This window comes from Saccoglossus kowalevskii, chromosome 11 (assembly GCF_978046115.1).
Source record: "Saccoglossus kowalevskii chromosome 11, keSacKowa6.1, whole genome shotgun sequence".
Taxonomy (NCBI): domain Eukaryota; kingdom Metazoa; phylum Hemichordata; class Enteropneusta; family Harrimaniidae; genus Saccoglossus; species Saccoglossus kowalevskii.
Genome location: NC_140651.1, coordinates 14,644,036 through 14,658,533, shown reverse-complemented (window position 1 = coordinate 14,658,533; position 14,498 = coordinate 14,644,036). Strand labels below are relative to the sequence as shown.

The following is a 14,498-nucleotide window of genomic DNA, read 5'->3' as shown; positions in this document are numbered from 1 at the left end:
TGTTAACTTACATCACAAATGTTTGTTATAGTTGCTGATATAGCCAGGAATCTAAGTTTACTGTGTTTTGCCAATGACTGGTTCTCTTTTAGTGCTGTTTGGATTGTTTTCATTCGACTTATCACTGCTTCCATAGTAGCACCACGTGCTTCATCATTTAAAGTATGTACCTGTCAGAAAAACAGACAATGTACAATAATATATCACGCTGAATGTACAATCAAATTAATACACTAAAATGTATTGATTCACAGGTAAAAATATGAATGTATGTTTTGTTGTCAAAAAACAACATGAAATCATTTATTATTTTCATACATAGCTAGGACATAGCAAACTTAATTACTGTAAACTACTTATTATAGCTAGAATTAATTTTCACTGAAAAGACATTTGGGTGTTTTGTATGGAATTTATTTTCACTGATTTTTGACGAGTTGAATGTAAAATATAGGAACAAGGGTATATTCACTGGATTTTATTTTCAATGAATCATTCCTTCAGCGAAAATTGCGAAAATTAATTCCAAGCAAAAATAAAGTATTCTACAGTACTAGTACACCAACTTATCCCAATGTTGAAAATGTGCTGACTTCCACCACACATCAGAATTACACAGGTTCGATTTGATGTTTGCTATGACATAAGATTTTGTTGAAAACTCAAAAACGAGTTGATATACAAGTAGATTGTAATGAACATGGAACTAGCACTACAGTCCTTTAGATATCCAAACAATCTTCCAAATGCAACATTATAACAGACTCTAAGTTCCTTCATATTTGATTTGATTATATGCATGCAATATTTTATTACCTCATCAATGAGAAACAGTCGAACCATTTGTACCAATGATTTGTTATCCCTCCACTTTCTTGTCATGCTGTCCCATTTTTCCTAGGAAAAAAAAATTTAAAACCATATCAAAAATATTTAGAAACTTTCTACTTTAGGCAAAAAACATTGATCTGCATGCTGATGATACTGAATATGAAAAAAACCAATGAATGTCACTGTTGTCTCTCTCGACTTTTTTTTTGTATGTGCAAATTGCAAGTGCTAGTGTTGACACATTTTTGCCACAGAAGTCATATTCATGTTTGGGAATACATGACAGGGCCATGCGGCCATCTTCCTATCAAATGGCAATTTAATGCGCTATCTTTGAGTCAACCAGGCTCGGTCGAACACAAGCACCTGAGGACCTTAACCAAGGTTCCCCCAATGTCGCATTCGTTAGTGAATGAATCTCGGCCAGTGGAATTGGCCTTACCATTGAGTCTGTGGCACACTCATCCAGGGTAGGGGTCGACCTTTTTGATGTTCAGTCTAAGGTAGGATTTGAACTTGGGTCTACCGATCATGAGTCTGATGAGTCCTCTGATTTAATTATGTAGCTATAGTATTTGGAACAGCAGATGCATTGAAGGTAGAAAATTTAAACACTATTTGTGGAGCTAATGTTTCAATGCTCTCTCATTCTCAATGACATCTCAGCAACCATTTGCAAATAAGGTACGTTATGGCGGAAAGTGCTTTTCATCGAGAGTTTGCGTACGATCCAGCACATTCGTCAGTGGAAATAATGATGAAGATTTTGACTTGAACAACAGATTCTAATATTTTTAATCTCGTAAATTCGGGTGGTATGTAATTAATATTGTAATAAAATGTGCATATTTTTGTGACCATTTCTGTTTCTTCATTGTAAAAGTCAATTATTACGCAACTAATTTCTTAATATCCCCCTCAATCTGTCACATGCTGTAATGCTCGGATATATTTACATCCAAGCATTTTCATCACCTGGCAACCATCATGGTGAAAACAACGGTCGAAAACTCTAAGAAAACTGTACTATAGGACAGTTGTTGAGACACTCCTAAATAGTGTAACTATATTCCCCCTACATGTGCATTATATATAAATTTTGTTGCTCAGAATTAATCCAAAGTTGAGTTTGTGCTGTTTCCTTGACTTTTTCACAAGCTCTTCAAAGGGTGTTCCACTGCAGAAATACATATTACGGTTTTAGCAACATAGAACGTTCGGTGACGTAGCTTCGTCCCTGAGGATTTGACACAACTAAATTGTCATTCACTGTGAAGTAAGCTGGGTAACAAAATATACATATTTACCGGCGTTGTCATAATGATATTTGTGTCTTGTAGCTCAAAATAATCTTCTAATTCAGTATCACCAGTTAATTCTTTACACTTAAGACCAACAGATTCAAACTTTTCCTTCCAATCTTCACACCTCTCACTGCACAAAGCTTTAATTGGAGCCACTAAACAAGTAAACAGACAAAATACATCAAAGTTATTTCATTCATCAATTCACTCATGGTAGTAATAAATTGTCTATTTCCTTTCAAAGCATGTTATATAAAGCATTTACCATTTCATAATCACTCAACACCCTGGTTAAGGCCCAAAATGGGTGGTGTCTTACCTTGCCTGTGCTATCCCCGGAGCAAGAAGCCAAAATGCTGCTACGGTGACAGGGTTCGGTGTGCCCTAGAAAGCTAGACCCCAACCCAATTCTGGGGGTAGCAAGCTTTCGAAGTAAAGACCGAAATAGTTCTGCATGAGGGCATAGGCCGCAAAGCGGGACCTGGGAGCTTCCAGGGGAGTGCTGACGGTAGAGAAATCTGTCCGCATAAAATGTCGAGACTGACTTATTGCCTATGCGCAGGGACCCTTGTGGTCGTTCGGGCTGGGTCAGCAAACCAAGACTGACCCGCTTCGACGGGACCCAACCTAAAGAGACCTTCCTCAATGGATTCGGTGTCTGTTAGGTGGTAGTTGATAAAAACATTCTGTGTTCTCCAGAAGCCTGCCCTCCGTGTATGCTCGAGGGGGGCACCTGACGCAAGCACTAGTGAGTTGGCAATCACACAGACCTCATGCGCTCATACTTGGTGTCTCTGCAAGCTCTGTGTCGAGGAAGTTAAAGTATTATAGACCTCTAATACAGTCACAAGTAAACCACCTAGTTATGAAAGTGGGGAGGCCTGCCTATCCTGCCTGCCTGGGCCATAACACAAAGACATGTGCCTGGCACCCCGTCCTGAATCCTTAGTACGGTTTGGTAGCAACTCCGTGCTCGAACCGGGCAGAGAAGCAATTCCTCCTGACACCCCTAGCAGACAAAATTTGACAGCCGGGGGATGACGATCGGGTGAAGATCGTGTCCTGGGATTTGGTTGTAGGCGAGAAACCCGATTCGTTTTTTTCGCACAACTTGATTGTCCATAACGGCGGTACTTCATCCGAGAAGGACAATGCCCCCAGCTCTGGTCGATGCCTATCTGAGGCGAGGGCCAGTAGGAAGACTATTTTCCACGTCAAAAAATTTGAGTGGTGCTGATCAGAGAGGCTCAAAGGGCGGTCTGCTTAGAGCAGACAACACAGCCAACAAGTTCGAGTTGGGCGGTTCCCTTATATGGGGTCTTGGCGTCTGGAAAGCAGTAATGGTCTCCTAATAATAGGACAATCGGCTAGTCTTGTTCCCGTACGTTCTCAATGGTGGGGGGACAAGGCCGACCTGTAGCCAGCGATCGCTGCGTAGGACAAACCCACTTCGTCAAACAGGTGGACGAAGGAGCCTGCTACCTGGCCAAGAGAGGGATGGTATGGATCATTCTCCCTTCCGCTACACCAATCAGTGTATGCTCGCAGTCTAGAAATGTAGGCTGCATTGGTGGAATCTCTGTTCGTCCTGGCCAGGACGTTGGTAGCCCGCTCAGATAAGGCTTTTGTATGTGCGGGTCTAATGAGAGCCTCTATGCATGTAAGTGATACCCGCTGGGCTCGTTGGTAGTGCGCCATCTGGTTGGGACGGCAGGTCCGGTAAGTTCAGAAGCACTACTGGTGTTTCGACTAGCATTTCCGACAGAAGTGGAAACTAGGCCTTGCTTGGCCAATTGGGTGTGACCAATGATAATGTGCAGGCGTGCACCTGTTGAAGTTTCTCCGGTGCCCGGTGAACTAGCGAGAAGAAAGGAAAGGCGTACATGTCACAACTAAGTGGGTCACCAGGGTTAGCAAAGCGACCCTGGCCCAGGCTCCTGGAGTCGGCAGGAGTGTTACGTACATCGAGAGCTTGGCGTTCCGGGGTGCGGCAAACGGGTCTAACCATGGATCGTCCCACAGCCAAAACAGCTTGGAGGCTTGTATCAGCGACCCCGTGTTCTGGAGACGAAGCCGCCCTGAAAGGGCGTCTGCCAGACTGTTACTCACCCCTGGAAAGTGGTGCTAGGTTAGCTCCACATTGTATTCCAGGCACCAAAGGAGGATTTGCTCCGCGAGGACTGACAACGATGAGGAACGCCCCCCCCCCCTCATTCCTGAAGGAGACCACCACTGCGTTGCCTGTGTGGAGCAGGATTCTGTGGTCTCGAACTACGGGGAGAAAGCGTGGTAGTGCTAAGTATACTGCTTAGTTCAAGCCGGTTGATATGGTAGTCCCGAAACTAATGCGGGGGCCATATCCTTGGACTTGTTCATCCAGTAGATGCGCTCCCCAACCTTGGGAGGAGGCATCAGTTACCAGAGTCATACCTGCGGCAAGCGGGTTCAAGGGGGCCCCCTGTCCGAGGCTGGCCAGTAACGGCCACTAGGGCAGGGCTTACTTCACTTGGTCCTAGATCAAAACCCGCCTATCTAGTTCCCATAGGAGAGCTTGGCGTTATAACAGGCGTTACACCGGGCGGCTGAGTAGTGCGGCCTGGGGAACGACCCTTCGAACCGAAGTCATCATTCCAAGGATCCGCATTAGTTCTCGGAGGGACACTGAGGGAACGCTGACTAGGCATTCGGGCTGCTTAGCGCTCAGCAACACGCTTGCAATAGCTAAACCAAGCTTACCTGTGTCAAAACTCCATGCCCAGGGACACCAACTGCGCGTTGGGTCGAGGTGGGACTTGTCAATTTAGTAACGAGACAAACTGGTGAAGTAAATCCTGTATTAGCCTGACGTGTTTGGGTATTAACCCCTTGTCCGGGTTGTGTAGTAACCAGTAGTCTGGGTACAAATTGAGGTATGGCGCTGTGCTTAACCCGAACGGGGGGGGGGGGCACCTGAAATTCGGATACTTGGCCCAGCTAGGTGATTCGAAGGAGACTCGCTGGGTGCATCGGTATGTGCAGGTAGGCCCCGCTTAAGTCTAGTGGGGCTAGCCAGTCGAAACGGTGGATGGAGAGAAGAACCTTGAATGGTGTCTCCATGTGGAACCGATCGAGGAGCATGTACTGATTCAGTCTGCCTAGGTCCAAAACTGGACGCCCGCCACTTGTAGATTTGGTACTACGAACACATTTGGGTAGAAGTCTGGATTTAGTTCCGGCTGATGTACCCTGTATATGGCGCCTTTTCCCAGCAAACTGCTACTTCCTGTCTGATTGCTTCCGCCTTACGGAAGTCTCCTGGCAGTGCCCAACAGGGGAGACACTGACGGTGGAGATGGAGATTTCAGCGGTATCCCGTAATCCCGGATGTCACGAACGGACACCCGCTGTATCCAAACTGGACTACACCGGCGCAATCTGTGTACAACAGGGATATGTGGCCATGGGTTCGGCAGTTGCGAGGGGGGTGCTCCCTTCTCCCATGAGGTGAGTTCCCCAGGGCCTGAAGTAGTCACTAAGTTGTGACCTGGCCACTTGCCGAACGCATGTCTGTCCCCTCGGTTGCAGAGGTGAGCGTCAAACACGCTTCCCCCGCTGCCGGGGTTGACCTCCGCCCAGGAAGGGTGAGGAGCCACCACCTGGCTCTTTCCTCCCTGGGGGCGCGCCACTACTCTTCCCTCCCATGGAAGGGTATGAGCGCTTGCCTCCTGGCTGACTCTGGCTAGCGGATGACACCCTAGGGCATTGTGTTTTTCTGTGCTTGGGGTGCCCTCCGCCTGCCCTTGGCAGGGCCAACTGGCTAGCGGATTCGATCTGAACCCTCTGGTTCATTGCACTCCAAAGCTCCAAGACTGTACCCACCATTCCTTGAACAAAGAGAGTGGAAGATGTCCAGTCTGCGTCACTGAGGTGGGGACGTACCCCCTGACTCAGCTTGTCAGCGAAAACACGTGCGTCTAAGGCCGTGTCTCGTAGCACAGTAGTGGCCCCGGCCAAGAGAGCCAGGTGACACTAGGGGAGGTCGCACGTAGATGTGCGGTGGCCGGCCAGTAAATGTGTCACCTGGTCTAGGAGGCTGGTGCGTTCTGCCTCCGAGGTCTCCAGAGTCCTGGGTGCGTACAATAATGCGCTCAAGCAATTCTGCTCTCAGGGCTGGATGGGTCGTCTCCGATTGAGCTGGCGAGAACGTTCATGGAATGCGGCTGTCCCCCTTTGCCCGGTTTGCCAAACAGAAATTTGTGGTACCGAGGTCTGGGGAAGGAACCTTGGGATCCGGTTGGGGGCGTTTTGGTCTCATCCCACGCTATGGGGTCTGATTCCAAAACCACACCGACCGGGTAGCGTTTGGTCTAGCCTAAGGATTTCCCCACCTGGGGGTCTTAAGCGTTGCGTTCTCCGGGCTGACCAACGTCGGCCCATCAACACCGTTTGCATGTCATGCGCCCACTCCGCACTCAGACGGACAGGGAGAGACATGCCGGTTGCTTTGGATCCCGACGCCCGTGATCCCATAAGCGTTGAAGCAACCTGAGGTGGTCGTCTTAGGATCAAGGGTTGGGGTATTTACATTGTTTCACTGGGATCGATGATACTCCGCATCACCCCAAAAGCGTGGCTCACCGAGTCATTACGGATGGAAGACTCTGAGGGACCACCCGGAGTAACGGCTGTATCCAATGCAAGCGAACTGTGTCTCCTTTCACTTTAAATATGTGAGAGGGAGCGTGTTCAACTGTGCGTCTCATGACAGGGAGTCAAGACCCACAGTGGAGATCGGACACAAGGATAAATTCATTACCGTTACCACGCGGCAAACCCTGGCTGGCTGAAAGTAGGAGGGGTCAATGTGTGCCCTGCCCTGAAAGCCCTGCCCCAAGATCGGAGGCTTGGCTGCCAGCATCCCCTTGGCATTCAGTGCCCGAGGCTCCAGAGGAGGCACAGTGCAATTAGCCTGAGCCTTGGCCTCACCCAAATTAGTGGGAGAGCCGCAGCTGGGAACGAGGGTTCCCCGGAAGAGACGTGTTTGAATGCAAACATGCTTTCGTGTTTCTTTCTGCTTGCCCACCGAAGGGCCGCAGTCGAGACAGCTTGCTCCAACTGCGCCTGATCTACCCGGCCTGCCAGGGACGCAATTGCCCCGACAATCCTTTGACCGAATCCCTCAACTCGGAGGCAAACCCGGTGCCGTGCGAGGAAGGGTCCACAAAGGGACCCGCAACAGGCCCCATAGGAGGAAAGCCTCCAGGGGCACAGCCACGCTGCAGTCGGTAAAATCGGGTAAACCACCACCTGAAATCAAAGAAAGCTTAGAAAGAACTCCCGTGTGCTGAGAGTATTGGAGACAACATTAAAAATTAATTCAAAATTACTTGAACTTGATATATTGATGGAAACGCAGAAAATAATTATGCAAATAAGGTAACTAATATGAACAGATTTAAGTGTAAAACTAATAAGGTCTGCACAATGTACCAAGTTTCATTGAAACGTGATTAGAACCAACAAATTATTAATTATTATGCTAATTAGAGAATTAATATAAACAGATTTTAACCCAAAATTAATCAGGCTGTCTATTGTCCTAGAGCATTTATGTACCAAGTTTTATTCAAATGTGATGATCAATACTTGAGATATCAGTATTAATTAATTATGTTAATTAGGTGATTAAGAAGCATAAATATTTACCAAAAACTAATATGGTGTATAGTCCTAGGTTCATTGAAATGTGATGGGTACCCTTTAAAAGTTTCATTAAAATCCAATGAGTGTTTTTTTAGACAATGCAACAGCCATAAATCAGCAAAAAAATTAACTAATTATGCAAATTGGGTAATTAATATGCACAATTATTTATCCCAAAATTAATCAGGTCTCTGCATAGTCCTAGAAGATCTATGTCGCAAGTCTCATTGTAATGTGATGATTAGTACCTGAGATACATTTGTATCAGGTGAAAATTAACTAATTATGCTAATAAGGTGATTAATATGCACAAATATTTACCCAAAAACTGATTAGGGGTCTGCACAGTCCTCAAGTAACTATGTACCAAGTTTCATTGAAACGTGATCATTACTACTCGAAATATCAAAAGATGAAAATTAATTAATTATGCAAATTAGGTAATTAATATGTACTGATATTACCCTAAAAACTATCAGGTCTGTGCATTGTCATATGACATCTATGTAAGTTTAATTGAAATGTGATGATTAGTACTTGAGATATCAGTGGAATTCAAAGCCGGAAATTGATTAATCATTATGCAAATTAGGTAATTAATATAAACAGGTTTTTACCCAAAACTAATCAAATCTGCGCATTAGTTCAGAGTATCCATGTGCCAAGTTTCATCGAAATCCAATGAGTGGTTCTTCAAATATCAGTGGAACAGTCATGGAACAGCTTAAAATCAGTTAATTATTATGCAAATTAGGTAATTAATATTCATAGATTTTTACCCAAAACTAATCAAATCTGCGCACTAGTTCAGAGCATCCATGTGCCAAGTTTCATCAAAACAAAATCCAATGAATGGTTCTTCAGATATCAGTGGAACAGTCATGGAACAGCTAAAATCAGCTAATTATCATGCAAATTAGGTAATTAATATTCATGAATTTTTACTAAAACCTAATCAACTCTGCGCATTATCCCAGAGCATCTATGTACCAAGTTTCACCAAAATTTGATTAGTGGTTTTTGAGATAACGGTGGAACAAAAAAAGTGACATACATACATACATACATACATACATACATACATACATACATACATACATACATACAGACATACAGACATACAGACATACAGACATACAGACATACAGACAGGGTAACTACAAAGACTCCCTTTTGTGCTTCGCACACAGGAGTCAAAAACAGACTGTGAGGATGCCCTCCGATCAGCGGGGAGAGACTGAGAAAAAAATATCGGTACCTCCACCATCGAGCCTCCTACTTGACGTCCCGGTACACGAAGCACTGGTAGCAGAGCGTGAGGACTTTCCACTCATGCCAAACACGCACTCACTTTAACCGATTTGTTTACTGGACTCGGGATCTTGCTGTGAAGAAACGAGCGACGCGGTCAGTCTCAGCGATTTTGATGGCTCTGAAAGAAAAATCTCAGGCCTCAGAACTCCAGTGAAAAACACACGCCTTCACGGCAAAAACCCCGAACCCCGCACGCAGCTATGACAAAAGTATTTCGAATGCGAGTTCTATGCTGGTAAATTCTGAATAAAACCACTGCACAGTCAACTCGAAGCATGAGGAGTCCCAAAAAAAACGGCAGCGAGCCCTGGTGCTGTCATTACATCTATTCATTTCTAAATACATAGATCAAGCATAAAATGAAGACGACATGCATGCGGCGGCAACAACCCAAGCTAGAAACACGGACAGGAAAAAAAAGCAGGCGATCCAGGCAGAGCTCGCTAGACTTGATCTCCACTTGATGCGGAAAGGAAGCAGAGTGATTGTACAGCCGTCTATGGCACCGCCATATGGGCTCGGTCACGTGGTTTGTGACGTTAGGGAAAGAAAATCTTGGGGTCATGGGGCTCCCCTGACCTAGATTCTATCTCTCCGTCACCGACAGAATCGCTGATTAATGCCTACAGTTCAAAATAGTCATTTTGACTGACCGGAGTCTATGGTGGGTAATTGAACGTAGGGAATACTAGTATTTGTATAATTTAAGTTAGACTTGGTCTTACTACAGCCAGCCAAAAATGGTATCACCCACCAGGTGCACAGCACTTCCGGGACTTATTATTATAATTATTACATATATTGGTACTTTTCTTTTTTTTTTAATAGTTCAAAATCACAATCGCATTTGTGTGAATATTGGATACATACCTGTGAAATATATAGAATAATAGGAGGGAAGGGGAGGAAAGGGAGAGGGAAAGGAGTTATTGACAATTATCCCTACCTGACACATATTGGCACCACACAAATTTTACTCAACTTATTATGGGCAGTATGTATGGCTCCAATGTGTCAGGAATTGTAACTATCCTTCTAATGGTAGTTAGTTTCTATGTGTAAGAAAAATATAAATTGATTTTCTCAATACTCACTGTAGACGATTTTGACATCATTAGCAGCATATGAACCCATTTGAATCATCAACCTAATAATAGCTAATTCAAAGATAACAGTTTTACCAGATCCAGTAGGAGCACAGACGACTAGAGGTTTATCACTGTACAAAACCTAAAAACAACATATAGGAATATTAAATAATATCAGTATTTTTTAATTGCTCTATACTACTAGTATTTATCATCACACTTTTTTATGTTTTGCGTGCATAGTGACTGGTTGACAAGAACCGTTTGTTCACACTCGAAGATAAAATATTGACGAACATGATCACTGCTGATATTAATTATACTTGTATGTGTTCCTGATCAAAACAAAATTTACAGGCATATTTTATTCAAATTTCAGCAACTGCAAATATAACAACGTTATTGAAAGATATTTTTGGAATCTGATGGTGGAAAGACAACTGAAAATGATCAGTCTGTTTTATAGTTGTAATTTACTTACATCATCCATTACTTTGGATTGCACAATATTGAAATATGGATATTCACTGAACACAGAGCGATACTTTTCAGCTACAGAATCACACCATTAAGGTCAATATTGAATATAGTGTTATAGAAATTATATAAAGTACAACTTAATACACATATATGCTTCATGTTCTCCATCGTTTTGCCAAGAATCTCAGTAATCAAGGAAAAGATAATCTGCATGCTATGAAAACTGATTAAAATTAATTTGTTTAGACATGGTTTGCCTGCTTTGTAAACATATTCTGCAATAAGGCTAATTTGAGGTTCACTACATTGATGACATGAATCTGCCTTTAGACTTTTAGCGAACACTACTACATCAAAAAAACACAAAAAGTATCTTGAAAATTAATTTGATTTTTACGGCAACATTTTGCTGGCCTCTAGAAGTGAAGTGCTGAGAGATGGATTAATTATTTTCAGTTTACCTCCAGTTATTGGGTAACATTTCTTACTGTCTTCTACATCACATTTGTAGATCACAACAGTGTTTGGTTGAAGCACATATTAATGTATTAGCTTATTGAAAGTAAATATAATGTTTTTTTCTGTGTTTTTTTCTTGTGTTGGCAGTAGGATTATACCGTAACTAGAAAAGTCTACAAACTATTATGATATTGAAATGAAAAACCTACTGTAACAGTAGTCGCCAGTATATTTTGTTGATTATCTATAAAATTGTTATTTTGTAAAATATGGAAAATTTTCAATGAAAAGCTGATAACTTTGTTGAAATTTATCCTGTGAAATTTTGTACCTATAACTAAAACATAGATCGTCTGTCAAAAATAACAGGTAGACAGGTGGCTGCATAGCTAAAAGCCTTAGCAGGTACTCGTAGCTTCATAGGAAAATTCTGAGCTCAATGAATCTCTAATTTGTTCCATACAACTAATTAAACAAGGATACGAATTTCTGTCACAGGTCGTAGTTTAGTGACTTCTCCTTTACTGCCACCTGGAGTTACAAAACCTAAGAAAATAGAAAAAAAATACTGGTTAGTTTCAATAATAATTGACATGCCCTAATATTGAATTGTACAGCTCCTATGACACAGTTAAATTGCAATGAATGAATTCATGAATTCACGAATTCACGAATTCATGAATGAATGAATGAATGAATGAATTCATGAATGAATGGATGGATGGATGGATGGATGGAGAATGAATGAATAAATGAATGAATGAATGAATGAATGAATGAATGAATGAATGAATGAATGAATGGATGGATGGATGGATGGATGGATAAATGAATGAATGAATGAATGAATGAATGAATGAATGAATGAATGAATACTATGAATGAATGAATACTATTGGGGAAGTATATCACATGAGCTTATAAATAAATATATATATGAATAAATCATAAATGAACAAACACTCAGAAGAAGGGATTGAAATATATATGTAATGCTAACCTGGAATGGTTAGAGGATGGGGACTATCTGACATGCCAAGTGTACAGGAATGTTGATGTCTACTCCATGAGAAGTCAGGCTTTTTGACAGAGTGGTCACTTCCAGCATGAATGGCATCTTTTCTATTGCTGCTGTTGTTGGTAGGCTGAGTACTCAATGAATCTTGACTACTGTCTGAATATTGTCGAATGTTATTAGGTCTTAATGGTGGTTTGAATAATGATCTTTTCCTAAATCCTGCTGAACTATTTAGAGTTTCATGAGTATCAGGAAATAGCTGTTTTCTGATGAAGAAAGATGAAGAGAAATAATAAAAATGTTAATATTCAATAAACAATTAATTTATGTCATTGAAATGATGCACACAACGATCAGATCACAATATTCAAATAGAACTAAACACAAATAACACTAAGATCTTGTTGAGACTAGATATGAGACTTGTTTTTCCCCTCAAATACTTGTAGTATTTCTTTCCCTCTCGTCATTATCCAGGGTTCCAGATACCATGACTACATAAATCAGTCAACAAAATTGGAATACTATTTAAGGGGTAATTAGAAACAAGTCTTGTGGCTCATTCGCTATCAATGAGATTTTAGTAGCCTATTGGGTCTTATTATTTTAACTATTATTTATTAATACATGTAGATCAAATTATCAAAATTAACAACCATTCTCAGGACATAAAATAAGGAGTGCAATTTGCATGGCCTCCAATGCATTAAAGTTAAATTCATTGTGGCGACTACAGTAAACATACCCAGGTAGCAACACATAATGTATATTGTAGTAACCCTAACCTTCTATACTACAACTGTACTAATCCTACCTAGCTTGATTGGTATTCATCATTGTAAAAAAATGTTCAACAAATATTAACTCTGATGCTTGTGCTTTATGTAGGTATATCTATGTTTGTATTATTATTACCTCAGGGAATCAGTACTTGGTGAAAGAATACTATCATCAGGTTCATCATCAAACAGTGTTGGTGTGCTTGGTCTTTGGGAATTACTTTTGACTGAATAAAAATCTACATTAAGTAAAACAAAGTGACAAATCTGTCAGCAATTTAATTTATTTCAATACAACATTTTTCAAAGAATAGGTAAAGATTTCTAATGATATAAAATTTACAGATTTTTGTTGAAGTCCACGCCAACAGCAAAATACATTAGAAGTCCTACTTTAGAAGTTGTGATTTTATAGAAGTTATAAGCCTGATTTTCAAAGCATATAGTTGTTCATAACAAACCTTGTGAGTTGGAGAAAATAGAGTCTGATGAAAACAGTTTATCCACTTGGGTCGAAGTGATGCTTCTCTGTGATGGCAAGATGAGATCATCAACACATGGTGGTGGTCCCATTAAATCTGTTCTCTTGCTTGAAAACCTTTGGTAACATAAACAAAAAAATAATTTTACAGAAAAATATAACATTAACATAGAAAAAAAAATACATTTCTGCATTATGCCCATTAATTTTTTTAATATACTTCGAAAAATAGTATTAGTATAAACCCACTCTCCTACTGTACAATTTTATATAATTTAGTTTTACAGGGGCCTATACCTAATATGAATTCAGAATTAAGCTTTGCACAGGAGTTCTCTCTTTGATAACTAATGAATTTGTTTAGCAAGCCAACTATCGGGGTAGTCATTGAACAGAACATATTGAGTTTATTATTCAGAGGACTGTTGTGGTCTGATCATTGATTATAATAGGAATGATTTTATAGAATATTGATCTGGTAAGATTGTTGAAATATTGAGACAATGTAATGAAATAAAATAAAATAAATGAAATAAAACTTATTGTCCTCATGCATACAAATGTATAGCTATGAAAGTTATCTATCACAATATATGCTGATGTGATGAAGTGAGTTGTATATACAATTATTGCCCTACTATTCATAATGAATGAATAAATAAACTCACTCAAAGATAGGTGTTTGTTGCTCTTCCTCATACAGATCAAAAAATATGTCATCATCCATTGTGAAGCAATATCAGAAATTGCTGGAAATCAAGAATCTGTTTAGCAAAGATAAAATATGCCTGATAATAGTCTGTACAAAAAAAAACAAAAAAAACACCAGTAGTGCTGAACCAAAATTACATTAATCTAGAAATAATTTATGATTTATGATTATGAAAATGATTTATGATGACAATGTTTGAAATTATCACACATCTGGACTATGAAAAAGTCACCCTACCCTACCCTACCTTTACCTTCACAGTTGAAATGATCGGTTCATGGTTATTCAAGCCTGGTGTGCTTTTTAAGCTACATGAAAACATCTAATTGTCTATAATTGTCAATTGTCTA

The 14,498-nt window shown here is 41.0% G+C and overlaps 1 protein-coding gene across 1 annotated transcript in view; it reads right to left on the bottom strand.

Annotated features, from left to right (window-relative positions):
- Nucleotides 1–14,201, bottom strand: part of LOC100378026 (putative ATP-dependent DNA helicase HFM1) — a 38,365-nt gene extending 24,164 nt beyond the window's left edge. Inside the window, exons 1-10 of the mRNA XM_085505217.1 lie at nt 14,105–14,201; nt 13,417–13,553; nt 13,092–13,194; nt 12,159–12,442; nt 11,642–11,704; nt 10,701–10,771; nt 10,226–10,361; nt 2,139–2,290; nt 817–897; nt 12–170 (exon numbers count right to left, since the gene is read on the bottom strand). Of these exons, the coding sequence (XP_085361343.1) occupies nt 12–170; nt 817–897; nt 2,139–2,290; nt 10,226–10,361; nt 10,701–10,771; nt 11,642–11,704; nt 12,159–12,442; nt 13,092–13,194; nt 13,417–13,553; nt 14,105–14,163 (1,245 nt within the window). The 5' untranslated portion in view covers nt 14,164–14,201. The remainder of the gene's footprint in view (nt 1–11; nt 171–816; nt 898–2,138; nt 2,291–10,225; nt 10,362–10,700; nt 10,772–11,641; nt 11,705–12,158; nt 12,443–13,091; nt 13,195–13,416; nt 13,554–14,104) is intronic.
- Between the last annotated feature and the right edge of the window lie 297 nt (nt 14,202–14,498).